Source organism: Trachypithecus francoisi, unplaced genomic scaffold (genome assembly GCF_009764315.1).
Source record: "Trachypithecus francoisi isolate TF-2019V2 unplaced genomic scaffold, Tfra_2.0 Lachesis_group14, whole genome shotgun sequence".
Taxonomy (NCBI): Eukaryota; Metazoa; Chordata; class Mammalia; order Primates; family Cercopithecidae; genus Trachypithecus; species Trachypithecus francoisi.
Window position 1 is genome coordinate 24,984,604 of NW_022681459.1, and position 21,727 is coordinate 25,006,330.

The 21,727-nt window shown below is 44.5% G+C and overlaps 1 protein-coding gene and 1 long non-coding RNA gene across 2 annotated transcripts in view; one reads left to right on the forward strand and one right to left on the reverse strand.

Moving 5' to 3' along the window:
- The window catches only part of KCNJ6 (potassium inwardly rectifying channel subfamily J member 6), a 222,920-nt gene extending 209,454 nt beyond the window's left edge, over nt 1-13,466 (reverse strand). The window contains exon 1 of the mRNA XM_033232467.1: nt 13,417-13,466. Within this exon, the coding sequence (XP_033088358.1) occupies nt 13,417-13,441 (25 nt within the window). The 5' untranslated portion in view covers nt 13,442-13,466. The remainder of the gene's footprint in view (nt 1-13,416) is intronic.
- LOC117095771 lies at nt 3,722-20,510 on the forward strand. Its single transcript, XR_004442167.1, has 3 exons — nt 3,722-3,864; nt 13,187-13,474; nt 20,021-20,510. It is a non-coding gene; the product is annotated as an uncharacterized LOC117095771 (long non-coding RNA).
- Nucleotides 20,511-21,727: the final 1,217 nt, after the last annotated feature.

Below are 21,727 nucleotides of genomic sequence, written 5' to 3' on the forward strand. Positions count from 1 at the left end.
GTGGTAGCTTGTGGGAGGAGGGCGGGAGGGCCAGTGAGACACAGTGAGATGGGGTGGCAGTTGGTGGAGGCGGGGAAGGAGAGCGGAGGAAGTGTGAGGCAAGAGAGTTTTAAAATGTGTTTGTTTACTTTGGGCTGGAGCAAAGAGGCAAGTTGGGGGTAGGTGCCTTTCATGTTCCCTTTAGGAGCTGGGGGCTTCCAGCTTTGGAGAGGTGGTTCTGCATTTGGGTTTGGTTGGGGCTCCTGGGTGTCACCTGGGCACCCCATTGGCTTGGAAGAGGCTGGGAGCACATCCTGCTGCTGGGTGTGTGGGGGTTGGGGGGGTGATGGAGACAGTGTGGGGCCCGGGGGGGAGTGATGGAGACAGTGTGGGGCCCGGGGGGGAGTGATCGAGACAGTGTGGGGCCCGGGGGGGAGTGATGGAGACAGTGTGGGGCCCGGGGGGGAGTGATGGAGACAGTGTGGGGGCCGGGGGCAGTGATGGAGACAGAGGCAGAGGTGTGTGGAGCCTGTGGCCCTGGTGATGGTGTGGTGGTGGTGGCCGCCTGGCTCAGGCCTCTGTGTCTGAGTTGCCACGCTGGGCTGGTAGTGCGGTGACTCATGTCATGAACAGCTGCTTTGCCCGTGATTACTTTCTGTAAGAGGAGTGGCAAATGAGGAAGGCCAAAGTCCCTGTGATCCCATGCGAGAGAGGAAGACACTGGAGTGAAATGCTCCACGGAAGCTTTGCCCACGCCGGGGTGCCCCCGAGATGGGGGCAAATGGAACCAAGTGAAGAGATCCATGGCTGCCCGAGAGCCGGGCTTTCCATTACCAATAAATTGGAAAGGCAAAATGAGTGAGAAAAAATATTATTATTGAGGAAGTCAACCCTAAAACCTGCTGTTGTGGAAAGAAAGACACTCCCATTCCATGTTCCGGGAGAAAATGGTCAGCTCTGCTCAGAACCAGGGTCCCCGCCTCCTCCACCTGCCCGCTTTCCTGCTCTCCTGTGTCTGTCAGTCCCCAAGGCAGTGGTATTTCCAACTCTCCCCTGCAACACCATCACGATGGAACAATCAGTGCATCTTCCTGAGCCTCAATCAGATCATCAATAAAATAGAGATTCTCATGTCTGAATTGTCTCCACAGTCAGGTGGCTGACCAGACACACTCTCCTGGTGGTTTCCAGCAGTGGTTCAGGTTGATCATCCCCGTGTTAGGCAAGTGGAAGGTGGGAGGCCATAGCCTGGAGACCACAGGCCTAGGGAGGGTCTGAGACTGACTAGCAAACCTGCCATTACTGCAGAAGAATAAATGCCTGGGTCTGTTTGGTCTTCCTTTTCTTCCTGGTTTCATCTACTGCATTGATTTTCAACCACTCACCTGGGGGTGACTTTGCTCCCCCAGGGAAAATTTAGCCATGTCTGAAGTCACCTTGTTGTCATACCTAGAAGGAGGGTGCTACTGGCTTCTAGTGGGTTGAGGTCAAGTTAGTCATCCTACAATTCACATCAAGAATTACACAACTGCCAAATCTCACTGGTGGCCAAGTTGAAAAACCCCAGTTCATTCCTTCCCAGTGCAAGAGAGAAGGTGTGGGCATCAGAGAGGTGAGTTTCTTACCAACCAAGTAAAGGACGTTCATCAGAAGGTGAGGGTCAACGTGATCTCCAAGATAGCAGAAAGAAAGGAGATGAATTTGAGATAACAGTTCTAGCCCCATTTCCATTTGCACAAAGACCAGTCATAGCTTACAGGAATGTTACACGTGATGATTCTAAAATTTGCACACTTATTTTGCTGTTTTGCATACCCCTGCATGTTTGTACCAGTTAAATGCTTTAAGCCACATGCTTGTTCTGGAGATGGCAAGGGAGGGAATTGCATTCTTATATGGAAATGGCTGCTAGGGGGAAGGTCCTGGGCAGTGAGCACAGGAGGCAGCAAATAAAAACCACAGAATCAAGAAACTCCCACCCTGAGGGATGTGGGAGGGAGGAGACGGGTGAGCAGGCAGGGTGGGAAGCCCCCTTGCATGGAGACATGGCTCAGGCCTTCTAGTCCGTTTCAGCCCTGTCAGCCTCAGAGGTAGGTAGGATCTCTGATTCCAACTGAACATGCTTGTAATCTCAACCAGGAAGCAATTATCCTTGAGTTTATAAGATGTTTCCCAGTAAGGACAAACAAGTGCCTCATAGTGAACAAATACCAGCTTTTCAGAGGAGCATAGACAGGAAGGAGCCTACTGGCTTGCTCCTGCTTTCAGTCAAAGGATGCTTTTCTGCCTAATGGCAGGACTGAAATAATACATTGTACAGGGACTGCACCAACGTGATAAAGCAGCGTAAACAAAGCTTCTGCTGCTGCTCCCAGCCAGCCCCTCTTAGTATCTATCCACTGAGTGCCTCACTCCCCTGGTCCTGCAGGTAACCCAGCAATGAATAACAGGAGAGAAGCTGAATCCCTTAGTTACAAGTTGAGATGACAGGAGGCAATTTGGCAAGCGTGAGCAGACAGGGGTAGTGAAGGAGTGTGCTTTAGCTCCTGGAGCCACAGGAGAGCATGAGAACCCGCCTCTAGGCTGGCCTTCGGGACCTGTTCCCAGAAGCACATGGCAGAAGCTCTTGGTAAGGGAATAAATGCTTCTGTTAGTACCTGTGCTAGCAACTCAAAACCTATACCTGCCTCCAGTCCTGTAGCTCACCTAACTCAGCTCACCTGCAGGAGGGGCCCACAGCAAAGGAGAGCAAAGGAGGCAGGGGAATGTGCAAGGAGGGGAAGTGGGGAAGTGGGGAATTGTCAGAAGGTGGTCTTGGGGAGAGAGACTGGGCAGCCAGAGTGATTCCTACCCACTATGGAAGAGGAAGGCAAATGAGAAGGGAGGTTTTGGAGAGATGAAAGGCAGTAGAGGGAAGTAAGTACCATTCTGCAGGGACAGTGGAAGGCACACTGATGGACAGCTGAGGGGGACGGCATCACTGTGGGGCTTCAAGAAGACCCCAAACCTTCTTTATAAAGGAAATGTTGCCTCTGGTAGGGACATAGCAATGTTTTCCTGGGTGGCTGTCACTGCAGAACTCATTAGACAATAATCATAAATAAAACATCACAGCCATGTCTTAAAGTGTGTAATGGCAGGAACTGAGTTGTCAAGAGTAATGAGTTTAAGTCAAGTTACTTTTGAGATGATCCTATAACTACCTGTGTGAGTGTGAGCCTGAGATAGAGATCTCAGTATTTAAAGTTCCTAAATTTCACTGGTAGGGAGAAAGTGTGTTTTAAAAAGCACTATCTAGTGGGCCTGGAGTAGCTTTTGTCCCTGGGAGACAGTGTCATTTAGCACCTTAAAGGCCATACATGATGAACAGCTCTGCCCTGCGTGACATGACACAATGTCTTCCTCAGCCCTTAACTCGCAGCCCAGCTACAGGATCTACAGAATCTACAGGATTCTCCCATTGTCAGGAACCCTGGGACCTCTGGATGAATGGGCTCCCATCTAGAATTCTGACACCTGCTTTCCTGGGCTCTTTGTCTTGGTTGCCGGGACCCAGGCTTTGTCTTCGTAGGAAGGTGGTTCTGGAGCCATAGGGCAGTCATCTGCTCTCTGATAATCAACTCAGGTTTTTCCCAGGCCCATCCTGGCCTGTCTATCCTCAGGTCCCTGCCTCACCCTTAACCTGCTCAGCTCTGTATCTGGTGGGGGTTGAGGGGAAGCTCCGTCAGCTGACATCCAGATGGTCTTAGCCAGTGAGGGCTCCACTGGGATCCTGGGGGTCGGCAGAAAGGGAGAACCAAGGTGTTTCTCTCCATCTTCTTGGCCTATAGAGGAGTCTCTGGCAGTGACCATGCCTCCTGCATGGCTCAAGCTTTCATCAGACAGGTAGGCTGTAGTTCCAATTCTGTCATTCTTTTCTGTCCCTCTGACCTAGAGGTAGTGGTGGTCCCCAGCCACTGCTGAGAGTTGATTATCTCCCTGTCCCCCAGTCTGGCTTCTTGGCAATTTTTTTTTTTTTTTTTTTTTTTTAAGATGGAGTTTCACTCTTGTTGCCCAGGCTGGAGTACAATGGCATGATCTCAGCTCACTGCAACCTCCACCTCCCAGGTTCAAGCAATTCTCCTGCCTCAGCTTCGAGGGTAGCTGGGATTACAGGCATGTGCCAACACACCCAGCTAATTTTTGTATTTTTAGTAGACACGGGATTTCACCATGTTGGCCTGGCTGGTCTCAAACTCCTGACCTCAGGTGACCCACCCGCCTCGGCCTCCCAAAGTGCTGGGATTACAGGCATGAGCCACTGCACCCGGCTGACTTCTTGGCATTTCTAGCATGCAGTTCAGCCCCCCCTGTCCTCTGGTTACTGTACATCCTCCTTCCAAGCACAGAGTGGAATTGTGCCCCCTCCATCTTGGAAGTTAGGCGAGGTTATTGACTTGCTTTGTGTAATGCAATCAGAGCGGAAGTGACATGTGTCATGTGTCACTTCTGGATGGAATTTTAAGATGCAGTGTCAATATGCCATGTGCTCTTCCCCACCATAGCCGTGGATGTGAAAACGCAGGTGGAGATGGAGCCTCTGAGACTGTGGGGGGTCCCAGGGTGACCCTAGCATGTCCAGATCATGGCTGACCAGTGCGGACAAGTGGCATAAAGGAGAAATAAATGTGTATGTGCATGTGCATGTATGTTAAGCCACAGGGATGTTTTTGTTATTGCAACATAACTTAGCCTCATGCTGCTGATATATACACGTACACCTGCCCTATTTGTAGCCTAGAGTGTAGGGGGCTCTTTCCCAAAAGGCACGCTGACTGTGGACCAAAAATCAACTCCAAGCAACTGAAGCCTGTGCCTACCATCGGAAAACTCTAAACTCAATATATTTGCATTTGAACCAATTGTATCAGCTCATCAATTGACTCCTTCTGCCAACTGCATTTCCAGTCCTGGGGGGGTCTCTCGAAAGCTTCACCAAGCCTCTTCCCTAAGCTCAAAGTCCCTTCTTGTCCTCCACTGCATCCCACTGGTCACCACTTCTTTAATTCATTTCAGATCCGCTCTTGTCTAGGCCCCCAGAGTCTCTCCGCTTATGTGGTGTTCCAGCTCCTGGATTCTTTCATCCATATATGCCCAACCTGCCATCCACGCCACGATGCCTTAGTGGATTCCTTCTAAAATGCTTATCTTCTTTGAAACCTTCGGCACTGCCCCATCACCCACAGGAAAAACCCAAGCCACACACAGGCCCTTTTATAATCTGACTCCTCCTATCTGCCCAGTCATCTGCTATCAACGCTTTGCTCTTCCCCCACCTCCGTCCTCCCCCATGACGTTCTGGCACTTACAGTCCCATTGGCTGCCTGGTGGAACCCTGATCATCCTTTGGGTGCCTTTCTGATGCAGGAGCACACTGGGGTCTGGAAAAGGAAAGCCTCATGGCCTGCACCTGCAAGCTGCAGCGACTTACAGGCTGCCTCTGCAAGAGCGTGTGCCATGTGTCGTAGCTGTTACTCTCCTGCCTCCTTTGCCCCCAAATGCTGTGCCTGGTGCAGGCAGGAACCCCATCTTTTTGTCTTTCTGTGCCTTAACACAATGCCAGAGCTATAATAACCACACCATAAAAAAGGGAATAAATGATTAGAAACCACTCTGCTTTAATTGAGCTAATTTAATGTGTGGTAATTGTAATTGGTTCTCTGTCTTCATTTCATCTGACACAACAGCATTTCAAAATCTGTACTAAATTTGAGCTGTTTCTTTAGTCATAGGAGGAATTCCCTCTATATCAAAGCAGACAGCTAAGACCTCTGAACCCCTCACAGAGCAGGTCCTTGACTCTGCAGAAAAAGAAACCATAGTCTGTTTGCCTTTTACTGGCTGGATGAAGATTCAGCCCCTGGAGCTACTCGGAATAAAGCTGCTGCTCTGTTATTTATTTGGAAATGATGAGTACCTCTTCTCTGCTCCATGTGGATGTGTTATGGTGGTGATTTCAAGGTGGACCATGCCCGAAGGGATGGCTGGGGTAGAATGGCTCATGAGGACAACCCCTAGGGATGCTCTGGCTGCAAAGGAAAAGTGGGGAGTGGGCATGCTTGAGAGAGGCTGGCAGGATAGAGACAGAAAGCAAGAGGAAGCCAGCTCCTTCCACCAAGATTGAGAGAGAGCCACAGGTAGCTCAGGTGGTCCCCACCTATTGACGCAGCAATGCACGGCAGACACACAACTGATGCGGAGAAGGGGACAGAAGTGTGACTCCAGCTTGCCAGCAGAACCCTGAGGTCGGGGGTGGGGTGGTCCTAGGGAAGGGATCCTGCAGCCAGGAGTAGACATCAGGGTCAAGTCCACTGCCTGTTCAACTCTTGCAACTCCAACACCATGCGCAAGACAAGATACCTGATTGCAATTTAAATTATCAATGAAACCATGTGTCAAGACTTCCTGCGCTGTATTTGACGCATTCCCAGGACTTCCAAGGTCGGAGGGCAGTGCTGTGTCAGCAGGCAATGACCACGAAGAAAATGACCTTTGGAAATTTATGTAAGAACAGCCTGCAAAGTATTCCATGCAGACCACGATTCAGAGCTCTCGGGCTATTTGCCTGCCTGTGGTCATCTCCAGTTTGATATCATCTGAGAGGTCAGGACAGAGTCTACTAGGTTGTGTCACCTCTGATGATGGCATGGTTTGGGCCACTGCATGCCTGTTTTTAGACAATATTGGGAGCCTCCACTAGAATCAAGCTTTCAGTTTCATTTCAGTCAGTGGGTGTAGTGGCAAAGTGCTGGTTACCAGTGAGCAAGCTGAGAGTCACCCTAACCCTAACCCCAACTCTAACCCTCCAGTGTGGGCTTTCTAGTTGCCCCATTTGGAATAGGGCTTCTTGTAGTCTAAGTCTGAAAATATCCGTTGTGAAGATGCAAACAGAGATTAACATTTCAAAGGGTAGTGTTAAAAAATTGGCAGTCCACTTTTTGATGCAATCTATCCATCCGACAGAGGGCTAATATCCAGAATCTACAAACAACTTAAACAAATTTACAAGGAAAAAAAAAAACAACCCCATCAAAAAGCGGGTGAAGGATATGAACAGACACTTCTCAAAGGAAGACATTTATGCAGCCAATAAACATGAAAAAATGCTCATCATCACTGGTCATTAGAGAAATGCAAATCAAAATCACAATGAGATACCATCTCACGCCAGTCAGAATGGTGATCATTAAAAAGTCAGGAAACAACAGATGCTGGAGAGGATGTGGAGAAATAGGAACATTTTACACTGTTGGTAGGAGTGTAAATTAGTTCAGCCACTGTGGAAGACAGTGTGGTGATTCCTCAAGGATCTAGAACCAGAAATACCATTTGACCCAGCAATCCCATTACTGGGTATATACCCAAAGAATTATAAATCATTCTACTATAAAGACGCATGCACATGCATGTTTATTATGGCACTGTTCACAATAGCAAAGACTTGGAACCAACCCAAATGCCCACCAATGATAGACTGGATAAAGAAAATGTGGCACATATACACCATGGAATACTATGCAGCCATAAAAAAGATGAGTTCGTGTCCTTTGCAGGGACCTGGATGAAGCTGGAAACCACCATCCTCAGCAAACTAACACAGGAACAGGAAACCAAACACCACATGTTCTCACTCATAAGTGGGAGTTGAACACTGACAACACATGGACACAGGGAGGGGAACATCACACACCAGGGCCTGTCGGGGGTGGGGGGCTAGGGGAGGGATAACATTAGGAGAAATACCTAATGTAGATGATGGGTTGATGGGTGCAGCAAACCATCATAGGATGTGTATACCTACGTAACAAACCTGCACATTCTGCACGTGTCCCAGAACTTAAAGTGTATATGTATGTATGTGTGTGTGTGTGTGTGTGTGTGTGTGTATAAATTGTCAGCCTTTGGAAGGTTGAAAGTTCACAGGCTGTGAATTGCCACTCTTAGTTTGCTAATTTTTAGACCCCACGGAAACTCTCTCTGTTGAAAGCTCTCCCTACCTCCTCTCCCTCTTTTCCTACCTGTCTTTTCTTTGCTCCTTGTCATTCTGTCTCAGTTCTCCTTAATACCCCCTTCTCTTGGGCTTTCCTCATATACTGTACATATATTTTCTCTATTCTTTGTGTGTGTTTTTGTTGTTTCTCTATCTCTTCTTCTACATCTACTTTTCTTCCTTTCTCCTTTTTTTTTTCTTATCCTTACCAGGCCTGTCTTCATTTCAATAATGTGACATAAAATATTTTAAAGTATTTTTAATTTATTAAATAAAGTTGCTGTAATTTTTTTCACAGCAAAGTACTCACAAAAATAAAGCTGGTTTTGATCAAACATTTAAAATTTGTTAATGTTAATCAAACATTTAAAATCTATCTCTTGCTTGTCCTTAAAAAAATGATTGAAGTTGACTTTTTGGAGGTGGTTGATGAATGGCACATAGCAGAAAAAAAATGGCACATAGCACCTCTTCCCTGCTCCAGAAGAAGAAGACATTCCTTTCCCATTATGGTATTTCCTTAGCCATTGATGTGGCTAGCCATTTGCTAGCATGTGGACACACAGGGTGATGGGAGAAGAATCTCTATCCAGTTCTAGTTAAACATAGAGATGTTCTAGTAACCAGATGGTTTCTGCTTGGCAGTTTAACAAGCAAAGTGTTTATTGGCTTTGGAAACCCATTCATAGCATTGTGTTTTAAGTATTCATGGTTCTGTCTGTTTTTTTTTTTCTTCCAGAGTGTGGCCATGGTTTATGTTCCCATCAATTTTATTGTGTGGTAATTATATGTTAATTCTTTGCTCAGCCTACTGACAGAATCTCCTTACCTAATTATGTATTTCATTGTAGACTTCTATGTAAAATAACTGTGTAGTATATTTAATTAGTCATGAGTTTAATTTAAATGAAATGTTTGGTATGTTGACCACATGATTAGCATTTTGTAGCATCTATAGAAGTCGCCTCACATCTTATATATTTTATCTTTGTAAGGATCAATAAACTGGGACATTGGGTATGATTCTAAGGTCTGTTCTCAACTTTTAAATTTCCTTATGCATTGAGAAACATTTGTGCAATCTTTTTCATAATGACAGAGCACATTAGAAGAATGGGTGTACCCAGTCATCTACCAAAGGATTTGAAATTCAACTTTGATAGAATTCTCTTATGACAGTTGATTCACAGACCAAAATCATTAGAAATACTGTCCAGCCAAACCTGAAACGTAAAACCAATAAATCAATAGTCAGGTAAAGAGCTCTTATTTAAATGTATCTGGAAACCAATATAAATGGAAAAATTAAAATAGCTTTTTCAGAAATATTAATCAGTACAGTACCCTTACAATTCAGTCAGATGAGTTAAAAATAATATTCACTGAACCAGAGTATCAATTTCTAACAGAAGCCTTGGGAAAACTGTTAGCCTCATAACTTATGCGCAACACCATCTGATTTAATTCACCCAGACACCTGAGACTCACTTCATGGACAATGATGCTTAGGTTCTAAGCCACTGATCCTTCTGTCATTCAGAGAACGTGTCAGTGAATTTGGGCTTAAAGATTAGAGAGAAATCTGCTCATGTGCTGTGGATTGTGAATTAGTTGGTAAGGCCTACGGATCCACTCCATATTTGGACAATACAGGCTGGTCCATTTTGTGATGGCACTGGCCACACTCTTTCATTCCAGGTGTGAGAAGAGCACATTTCATCACTTTAGGATGCTTTCACTTACAGAGAACCAGTGATGTGATTTGGTTTTGTGTCCCCATGCAAATTGAATTGTAACCCCCAATGTTGGAGGTGGGGCCTGGAGAGAGATGATTTGATCACGGGGGAGGATTTCCCCTTCAGTGCTGCTCTAGTGATAGTGAGTGAGTGCTCGCGAGATCTGGTTGTTTAAAAGTGTATGGAACCGCCCCTCCCTCTCTTCCTCCTGTTTTGGCCATGTGACATGCTTGCTTCCTCTTTGCCTTCCACCATGATTGTAAGTTTCCTGGGGCCTCCCCAGAAGCTGATCGGATGCCGGCACCGTGCTTCCTGTACAGCCTGTGGAACTAACTGCGGAGCTAATGAAATCTCTTTTCTTTACCAATTACTCAGTCTCCGGTATTTCTTTATAGCAGTGTAAGAATGGACTAATACAACCAGTTTGGGGTTCTTCAAACCAAGTTATAAATTCTTTTAACATTTTCAGTTTGTAAGACTACAGGTAGAAAAAAAGGACGGAGCAGAGAGCAGGGCAGGAGATGATACAGAAATGAGAGCAGGGGAGAGAGGTGTCAGTGCTGAAATGACTTTATTCTTTACCCAGTCCTTTCATTACAGTGAAATGTGAAATTAGCATGTGTTCAAGACTTATGTAAAATTACGCAGAGGTTTGGGGTCAGGAATGAAAGGAAATCAATGTAAATAACTTTTTAAAGTTATATTTTCTTGGTATGGGTGGATATTTTGGAATAAAGGTTCACTGACTATGTTACACAGGAACACCTTTATTTAATAGTCTCATGATTTGAGGAGGAGGAAGGTGCACAGTTAAATGTGGGCAATATTAATGGTTAATTTTTGCTGGCCAAATTTAAAAAGGTGTTCATGGAGAAGTGTTTGTAAGCCTCCACTGTAACTTTCCACATGAAATCCATCACCAGGAGAAATTTCCATTGGTTTATTTCATACTCATATGGTCTTTAATAATTAGACTTCAATATAGAAAACTGCATTTCTCATTTGAAGAAGGCTTTATTCTAATAAATTCCACTTTCCTTTTTTTATTTTTATTTTTTATTTTGAGACCTGGTCTCCCTCTGTTGTCCAGGCTAGAGTCCAGTGGCATGATCTTGGCTCACTGCAACCTCTACCTCCTGGGTTCAAGTGATTCTCCTGCCTCAGCTTCTGAATAGCCATAATAGGGATTACAGGCATGCATCACCATGCTCAGCTAATTTTTGTATTTTTAGTAGATACAGGGTTTCACCATATTAGCCAAGCTGATCTTGAACTCCTGACCTCAAGTAATCTGCCCGCCTCAGCCTCCCAAAGTGCTGAGATTACAGGCATGAGCCACCGTGCCCAGCCCCCTTTCCTCTTAAAAAATGCTACAGCAACCAAAGCAGCATGGTACTGGTACAGAGACATAGACCAATGGAACAGAACAGAGCCCTCAGAAATAATACCACACATCTACAGCCATCTGATCTTTGACAAACCTGACAAAAACAAGAAATGGGGAAAGGATTCCCTATTTAATAAATGGTGCTGGGAAAATTGGCTAGCCATAAGTAGAAAGCTGAAACTGGATCCTTTCCTTACTCCTTATACGAAAATTAATTCAAGATGGATTAGAGACTTAAATATTAGACCTAATACCCTAAAAACCCTAGAAGAAAACCTAGGTAATACCATTCAGGACATAGGTATGGGCAAGGACTTCATGTCTAAAACACCAAAAGCAATGGCAACAAAAGCCAAAATTGACAAATGGGATCTAATTAAACGAAAGAGCTTCTGCAGAGCAAAAGAAACTACCATCAGAGGCCGGACGCAGTGGCTCAAGCCTGTAATCCCAGCACTTTGGGAGGCCGAGACGGGCGGATCACGAGGTCAGGAGATCGAGACCATCCTGGCTAACACGGTGAAACCTCGTCTCTACTAAAAAATACAAAAACTAGCCGGGCGACGAGGCGGGCGCCTGTAGTCCCAGCTACTCGGGAGGCTGAGGCAGGAGAATGGCGTAAACCCGGGAGGCGGAGCTTGCAGTGAGCTGAGATCCGGCCACTGCACTCCAGCCCGGGCGACAGAGCGAGACTCCGCCTCAAAAAAAAAAAAAAAAAAGAAACTACCATCAGAGTGAACAGGCAACCTACAGAATGGGAGAAAAGTTTTGCAATCTACTCATCTGACAAAGGGCTAATATCCAGAACCTACAAAGAACTCAATCAAATTTACAAGAAAAAAACAAACAACCCCATCAAAAAGTGGGCAAAGGATATGAACAGACATTTCTCGAAAGACATTCATACAGCCAATAGGCACATGAAAAAATGTTCATCATCACTCACCATCAGAGAAATGCAAATCAAAACCACAATGAGATACCATCTCACACCAGTTAAAATGGCAATCATTAAAAAGTCAGGAAACAACAGGTGCTGGAGAGGATGTGGAGAAATAGGAACACTTTTACACTGTTGGTGGGATTGTAAACTAGTTCAACCATTATGGAAAACAGTATGGTGATTCCTCAAGGATCTAGAACTAGAAATACCATTTGACCCGGTAATCCCATTACTGTGTATATACCCAAAGGATTACAAATCATGCTGTTATAAAGACACGTGCACACGTATGTTTATTGTGGCACTATTCATAATAGCAAAGACTTGGAACCAACCCAAATGTCCATCAGTGACAGATTGGATTAAGAAAAGGTAGCACATATACACCATGGAATACTATGCAGCCATAAAAAAGGATGAGTTCGTGTCCTTTGTAGGAACATGGATGCAACTGGAAACCATCATTCTCAGCAAACTATTGCAAGAACAGAAAACCAAACACCACATGTTCTCACTCATAGGTGGGAATTGAACAATGAGATCACTTGGACACGGGAAGGGGAACATCACACACTGGGGCCTATTGTGGGGAGGGGGGAGGGGAGAGGGATGGCACTGGTAGTTATATCTGATGTAAATGATGAGTTGATGGGTGCTGACGAGTTGATGGGTGCAGCACACCAACATGGCACATATATACATATGTAACAAACCTGCATGTTGTGCACATGTACCCTAGAACTTAAAGTATAATAAAAAAAATAAAATTGTAACACAAACCTGAAGAAGTAATGAAAAACAAATGCTTTGTGTATCCTGTTTATTTAGCTTAAGAGCACTATAACCCTATGTTCAAAACCTAAATCATCACAAGCTATTTATACTGCAAGTACTCCATTTTTTAATAGTTCTGTCTGAAATTTCTGAAGTACACCTGAAGGGTTTAACAATGATTTATCATTCTTTCCTCTCTTTAGATCATCCAGCCCATGGAATAGATGCTCAGAAAAAAACTTCAGTTTACTTTGACTAAACCTCGTAAAAGTTTGAAATTAATGTGGGTCCTAATCCGCAGTGCAGTGTTACAAATAAAATCTATTTTTGTTCTTCAGCTCCATACTGTGGGTAACAGTTGCAGCACAGAATTTGACCTCAAGCAACATGAACTCCGAATAACGCATAAAGTAATGTCAACACGAGGCAGTATGTGTGAAACAGATCTCGGTCCCTTAACAGGGAAAGAGAAGGACAAATCAGATCATCACATGGGATGTCTTTTTTGTGCGATTTCGCATTTTCCCATTCAAAACAAAAAATAAATAATAAATGTGAAGCTACTCACTCATGGATTCTGTCAGCTTGGCCATTGTTGCAGTTTCTTCTTTGTGCTTTTCCTGGAGGTGAGAAGAAAAGACGATGATCTATAAAACATGTCTTAGATATGAATTGATCTAATTGCCATTTACAGCTATATCTCTGTTCCTTCTTTTTCCTAGGTCAGAATTTGGTTTCTGATAATTAAATCAATAAAAATCCCACATTATAGTTATATTATCAGTCAGTCACTGAAAAGAGATTTTTAGGGCATTAAAAAGCTTCCCATTGCTCTTGGAAATGAGCATCTGTCACACTGATCTTGGATATATATAATTGGTGACGCACGACCAGTTTTCAAAACCTCTTTGACACTGGATTTTTGACATCCATATGCCAATTTTTTTTTCCTCTCTGTTTTCCCCCATTGAAGCTCTCTTGGTATTTTTGGAGTTGATATTTTTGTAGTCATTTGGTTTCTTCTTTCCAAAAAACTAAACAGATTTTGTACATATTTCTTTGTCTTACTTTTTGGGTTCCTGGAGCCTTTTAAAAGTCGTAAGCTTTGATGGGTTTATAACCTTATCTACTTTGTGCTGAAAACATTTTGTTTTAACCGAGATATAGGTTATAACCCACTGAGTTTGAAAGCCAGAATAATACATACAGAAATTCAATCTGTCCTAATTAAAACATGACTTTGGAGCTATTAAGAATACTGGTCATCTCTACTGAAAAGTTCTTTTTAATTTCTCCACAGTTCTTTGGCTTTCTTTAATTTCTTTGTGTTCCTAACATATGTAGTAACTGAAACATTGTCCACTGTTATTATGCTTTTTTTGCAGCCTTGTTTTTCTGTGAAACTAAAATATGTTCATTATTTAAAAACTTCAGAAAAAAACTGAAAATTATAAATCTAATGCCACCCCCAGAGGAAATCACGGTTACATTTTGGTGACTGCTTTCTAGGCCTATTTCTTTACCTGTGCATATTTACAGATATGGGAATATGATCCTATTTTCATAGAGATAAGTGTCTGTACTATACACATTTTGTGTTGAAGCAACCTTTTCATTTAACATCATATCACACATCTTTCTATGCCAATAAAGGTAGAATACATCATCATTTTTTAATGACTGCATAGCATTCATCATGGGTTATATCATCCTTTCCTTTACCAGATCCCATTTAATTTACTTAGAATTTTTCACTACTTCATAAAACACTGGGATGAGCATCTTGGACCTTATATGGTTGTGCTCTTGTTCTGTGCAAGTTATTTTCTGAGGATAAATCCTAAGGTGAGGTATGTCTTGGTCAAAAAGTCTAAATATTAAAAATTCTGACATATAGTGGTCAATTGTCCCCCACAAAGGTTGTACCTGACAGTGTATAAAAGTGTTCAGTTCCTTACATTCTTGCCAGCTTGCCAGTGGCACTAGCACTTCTGTCCCCTAATCTTTGCTAAATCAACAGGCAGACAACATGATCTTGTTATTTTACACTGTTGTCTTTCTCTGACCTTTTGTTTATGGACAACTGTAGCGTTCTTCCCCATGTCATCGTTATGAAGTTTACTCATGGTTTCACATTGTTGTGTTCCAGCCCCTCTGCTATCACCATTTTAGTGCTTAGAAGCCCAGGGTGGTATCCGCTTTTCCCCATGGCCCTGATACAATGCTGAGTACAGTCTAGCAGTTTGGCTGACACTCGAATTGATGTGTCATGGCTTGGGTGTTGTAGTACGGATAGCAAGATCATTATTCGTCCTCCCTATGACACTATTCCCAAACTGGAAGGGTATGCTTTGATTCAACGGCAACAAACAACTTCGCACAGGGCAAGTATTCTTGATTTCCACAGCCCTGTCTTCATGACAACGAAATCAGCACACCACCTCTTACTTAAACTAATAATTGCCCTTGAGAACAGAAGGAGCTAAGGAGCTGTAATCTACTAACTTGCTTGCTGTGGCATTTCACCCATGATGTTTAGCCTACCACTTGGGTTATGTCAACATGCAGAGAAACAGCATGGCGTGGGCCAGTAGAGAAGCTAAGTGTCACGTCACAGAGCTGAATAAGACAGGCAGAGAGGAGCCTCTCACACAACGCTGGTTCATGCGAGTGTGCACAGTGGCTGCTCACCAGCCGACCCCAGCGGGTTGTAACAATTCAGGCATAAAAGCTGTTCCATGGCAGGGACTCCGTGAAGTTGGTCCCAGAGCTTGTTCTGTCTCTGTGTGTCCTGTCATTGACTCTCAGCTTCTCCTCGTAGCCCAGTTCTGCTGCGTTGATCCGTCTAGCTGTCCTGGCTCTCCTTGTGTCCTGCTCTGTGACTTGACTTCTCCATTTTCTGGCTCTGTGCTCCATCAGGCCTCACTCTGGATCACAGACCTCTTCAGCTTGACCCTCCTCTGATGGCACCAGCAGTGAGAACCCCCCAACCCCAAACCATAGGCGTCCAGATTCCAGGCATTATATTTTTAACAAGTCCTGTTTGGTGTGTTATTTTCTTGTGTGTGTGTGTCACCACTTCATCTCTTGTGACCTAAGGACCCTGCCACATTCTGGATCCCGGTCTTGCTGGTGGGTGGTCCTTGCAGCTAGTTTTGTTCAGATGTGCTGGATATCTTAGTCCTAGAGATGTCAAATACCGCCTGGACCAGCAATTTCCTCTTCCCTGTAGTTAAATGGAATCCTCTGACATTAAGTGGGGAGAGGCTCCTAAAATCCTAAATATAGCTCTCCCAGACTGACTCATCTATATCATAACTTATGGTGGAAATCATGACATATGTTTTGGTGTAAGTCGTTTAGTTATTCTATTGGATGTCTCTAAACTCCTTATGTCCTTCCCTCATTATCAGAAAGTTGATGTTTGCAGTTATACAACATGTATATCCAATAAAGCATTTACATTTCATTCTCGGTCCCAAGCAAATTCTCCTTATTCTAAAGCCAAGAGTTTCCTTCACAGCAAATTTCCTGGTTGTTGGATTTACATTACTAGGAAGAGATTTAGAATTATAGCATATTAAAATTGGAAGTGATTCTTTTAGAGATTGTCAAGTCCAACCCCATAGTGATGCAGTTGATGAAACTGAAGCCCAGGGAAGAGTGTGACGTGCCAGGAAAGGATTTAGAGGGAGCCGATCTCTTTCCCTTATCCACAACCTCTGCTTTCCCAGAAATCTCAAGGCCCATCAAACCTAAGCCCATTTAGCCAAGATCCCTCACACGACAGTCCCGGTGTGGTGCTGAAGTTTCCCAGATTTGCCATTTCTATGTTCTTTCTTTGAGTATTCTCATTCACAACAATGTCCCTAATTTCCATGAATGGCTGGCAATGCCCAGATTTGCATATCCTGCCCTGACCTCTCCACGGAACCCCTGCTCTCCACTTCTTCCTTCCTCACCCCCTGATATTTTTCTTTTTTTTTTTCTTTTTGAGATGGAGTCTCGCTCTGTTGCCAGGCTGGAGTGCAGTGGCAGGATCTCGGCTCACTACAACCTCCGCCTCCCGAGTTCAAGTGATTCTCCTGCCTCAGGCTCCCGAGCAGCTGGGATTACAGGTGCACACTACCACACCCAGCTAATTTTTGTGTTTTTAGTAGAGACAAGGTTTCACCATGTTGGCCAGGCTGGTCTTGATCTCTTGACCTCATGATCCGCCCACCTCGGCCTCCCAAAGTGCTGGGATTACAGGCGTAAGCCATCATGCCTGGCCTATTTTGCATATTTTAAAGTTGGTCTTCCCTCACTGCACTCTACTTAGAAGACTATTAACATAGCCTCCACCTGATTGGAGCCTCACCTACAACCTGGAAGGTTTATCATGAAATAGCTCCGGGGGATCTATCTAAAACACAAACCTGACGTGGCCTCTCCCTGCTTAATCAGTTCTCTTCTAGCAAGTGAGAATGCAGTCCTTGCTTTCAGCCAGGGCCCCTGGACTGATGGCTCTTTCTTCTCCGCTCGTATCTTAGGTCCAGCTCCCTGGAACCCATGACCGTTTTCTACCTCCCTGCCTTGGCAAGCACTATTCCCTCTGCCTAGATACTTCAAGTTCCACTTCATTCTTATCCTCTGCAAATTCATCCTGAAAAGCTCCACTGGGCACCACCCAGTCTCTGCTGGCTCCCCTGCTCTTTCTGACCATTTTCCTGAGTTTTATCTTTAGGTTTGTTTGTGCACAAATGCATCCATGTGTCACACTGCATAATTTGTTATGGCATCGAGGGACTCTGGAAGCTTTGGAAAATTCCAAAGCCCCATCTCAATAGCCTCATCTGGAGGTCATGGGTGGGAGGCGGTGTGTGGTAGACCAGAAGCCCTGACCACTAAACCTCCCTAGGAACCTGGACAAGTCATTTTACTTTTTGGGCTACTGTTTCCTGGTGTGCTCATTTCAGAAGTGGTCCGCTGCTTGCTGTTTTCTGCCCCATCCTTCATCCCTTAACCCTGCGGAAGTCAGCAACATAAAGAGGATACCTGAACATGCTCGGATAGACTGTGACTATTGGTGGTATTTTAAAGTGAAAAAGACAGATATGCTTGCTTCAAGAACTTGCGTTAAAAATGTCTTTCCCTGGGGGAGCTGAGGGTTTTTATATCATCTCATGTTGTTTCAAAATGAAAAGGAAGTCAGAAATGCAGGAATCATACTTGTTGGGAGAAAAGCATTTACTTTGGCCTGAAAATTTTTTGTTCTTGTTTATTGTGTCTATCCCACTTGGATGTTCTTAGAGAGAGTGGCGGGGAGAGGGAGAAAGAGAGCATGTGTATAGGAGTTTGGAGGCCTGGGTCTAGAAAGGTTTTTGTCATGGCGTTACCACTTCTTACCCACTCATTAACTAATCTTGGAAGCTCTAATTTTCTCATCTCTAAAGTGGGGATAGGTGGAATTTGCACTGCCTGGTTCACAGGACTGTTTGAGGAACAAATGAGACGAGGCGTATAAATACACTCAAGTGTCATGTCCATGTGTAGGTTTGTAATCATTATTCCGTTTGGCTACTGTGTGGGGGCCCAGAGTCAGAACCTGTTCTTGCTATTTGAGGACAAATATTGAACTTTAACATTTGTGCCAAAAATAACAAAGCAAATTTCCCTGAAGTTAGCCAGACCCACGGCTGCCAGCCCCTCAGGGGACTACTTATCAAGAGTGTCAACAGCTGGTGACTATGCAACCCACACCTGTATTTCCATACCCCTGCTCCAGAATATAAGGGCTCCAGAACTTAGGTGCACTGCTTGGAAGAGCTATGCTATTTTGCTCTAGGAGGCACTTGACTTAAAGTTGTATTGTTGTACATTTAATAAAAGGCATTCATAGACACATCGAACATTCGGGGGAATCATGATGATATGTTTGAGCAAAACATGTCCACAGGTGCTGAAAAAAGAAAAAAACGTTAAGTATCTTGTTTAAATCATAACAAACTCCTCGGGTAGAGCATTGACTTTCAGGGGCATTGGGCATTTAATTTTCTGTCTGAACTTTATTCCCTCTGCCACACCTGGGGAAGTAAATAAAGGCTCAGCAATTTGCTTGGGGTGTGTGTGTGTAATTTATACTCACACATCTGTTTCAGCTAAAGAGAGTATGGCTTTCTACTGAGACCATGCCAGATATATACCACTTTTTGACTGTCTAAAATGACAGAGGTGTTTTTAATGAGGGCAATTATAACAGTCTGACTGTAGCTCAGAGCTAAGGCTGAGACACTGTGTGTGTGTGTGTGTGTGTGTGTGTGTGTGTGAGAGAGAGAGAGAGAGAGAGAGAGAGAGAGAGAGAGAGAAAGAGAGACAGACAGAGAAAGAGAGAGGAGGATGGGGGAAGAGGAGATTGATTCATGAATGCAGAGCTTCTAGAAAGGGTAGAAAGGGTTTTTTTCCGCTGCATGGGGCTCCCTCAGACAGAGGACAGAAGCTGGCAGAACCCAGTGAGGTCTGCATTTTCGGCGGTGCTGCCTTGCTTTCTGCTACCCAGAAGTAGGCTTTTAAGGATGAGGGGGAAACTCATCATGGTTGATGTATTTCAAACTGGTTATATTTGCATCTCAGATATTTTTATCTCTCTAAAATGTGTGCTTGTATTCATCAGAAAACTGTGATTTTTTTTCCAAAATACAACCATTTAAAGAAACATTTATGCAAAGTAGGAAACGCTAAGACCATTTTATGAACTTAGTATCCTCAGCAGGGGCCTCACCTCTGGTTAAACCAGGAGCCTTAAATCTCCCACCCTGTTCTTCATGTTCTCTACAAATGCACCAGCCCTGCCCCCTCCTCATCTTCCCACTCCTCTTCCCTGACACGGTGCGATGGCAGGTCACCTGAGGACTGATTTAAATGGAAAATGCCGCATCCTCAGATAGCCAAGCAAGTGAGTGCTCTCTTAGTACGGCATCATTTATATTGCCTTGAGTTGCTGCCGAAAAATATAGGCCACAGCATTTAAGAATCAGTAATTAGTTTTTTTGCCTAATGAAAAACAAATGGAAAGCAGTAGCCAATATGCAAGTATGGTTTGGGGCAATATAAATATAAAATACATAACAACATAACAATATGAAAATATATAAAAATAGTAACTCCTAATGTTTACTTCACATTTATTATAGGCTTTCACTGCATTACTACATTCGACTATCTCCTTAATTCTCACAAGGACCCTGTGAAATAGGTACTGTCTTCTCTACTTTGAGGATGGGGAAACTGAGGCACAGAGCGGTTCAGCAGATTGCCCCAGATCACATGGCTGGTAAGAAGTAGAGTAGAGCATCAAACCCAAGAAGTCTTCTTTTCGCACCTGCATCTCTAAGAACTGGTGAGAAGTCCTAGAAATGAAGGACATTAGTGCTGAAGGCAGCAGTGAGAATCCAGGTCTAAGATCCTTCTTCAATCATCTGATGCTGAAAAATCTATTGATGTGCATAAGATGGGCACTGGATAGAACAGGACATCCAGGTAAAGCCGGCTTTACGCCTGTCTTCAGAGAGCTTCCAGTTTGGTCCACAAGGCAAGATGTGTAGAGAAATAGCTGCAATACATGGTATCAAGGGGAAAACACCAGAAGGGTTCTACACGACACTGATGGAAAGAGGAACAGAGGGAGCAAAGAGAAGGGGAGAGACAGAGAGAGGAGACAAGGAAGGGGGGAGAAACAGAATAGAGACAGAGAATGGGACTGGAGAAAATGTAGTTCTAACTCACAGAACCAGGGTGTGCTTCATGGAGGAAGCAGCTTCAATGTGTGCAGGAGGGGAAGAAGAGCGATGGGAGAGGGGAGGGCAAGGAAGAATATTGCAGTTGGAGAAATGGCATGAAGAAAGGTGGGGAAGCTTGGTGCATGAGGAACAACAGGTTACAGGGGGACCGAGGCTTGGTGTGAGAAGAAGAGCAGGAGGCTGGCATAGACAATGAGGACATAAGCCCTGGAGGGCCCTGGAGGCCAGGCTGAGCCGCTCAGGAGGGAGGCCGGGACTGGAGTTGTGGTGAGCCCCTGGGAGGAGGAAGGTGCCTGTGTGAGCACTGTGGCCACCCTGGTGAGCCAAGGGAAGGTGGTGGGTGATGTGGAGGCAAAACCCAATGAGTGTGCTCTCCTGTGAGCCCAGGGACTAGCAGATTTGAAGAATAAAGAACTTGCCTAACAGGATGGGGTACCATTTTTTTAGAGTAAAGTTAGTTTTCGCCACTGATACACTCAGTTAAAGTTTCTAAAATAATCTGAAATTTCCATGATTTGGGGTAAAAACATCTGTGGGGTGTGCTTGAAGGAGGAGGTGACATTCTCGCTGGGCAGGCCACATAGGATGCTTTAGGTGAGAAGGCCCTCTTTGCAATAAGGCTCAGAGCCTTAGCCTCACCAGATATCCTTTCTGAGGTCCCTACGTACAGGTAACCCTGCCTGATTCCTTATGCTGCCATCCTCGTGGCCTTGTTCACCAGACCAGGGAGGGTCCTAATACACTGAAGTACGAGGATATCTCACAAAGATAAATCAGATTCAAAGTGAAGCTTGTACTAACGTTGCCTTAATTCCTTTGGGCTTCAGCGTGAGTTTGTAGATGGCAGGAGAGGGTTTGGAGCATTGCCTGAGTACTTTCTATAAAGCATGTTGAGCACGTGACCTTCTAAGAGTGATGGGTAGCAGAGATAAGAGAAAATGGCTGGACCACATGGCTGCCAGAGTTTCTCCAAACCCAACTGTGTGTGTGTCCTCCCTCGCTTGAAATACTGTGGGACAAGCTCTCAGCTTTCAGCATCAGTATCCAGACAATGTTTCACAAATTTCCCCAGGGGAGTTGGTTTCTTGGAATATTGGTGAG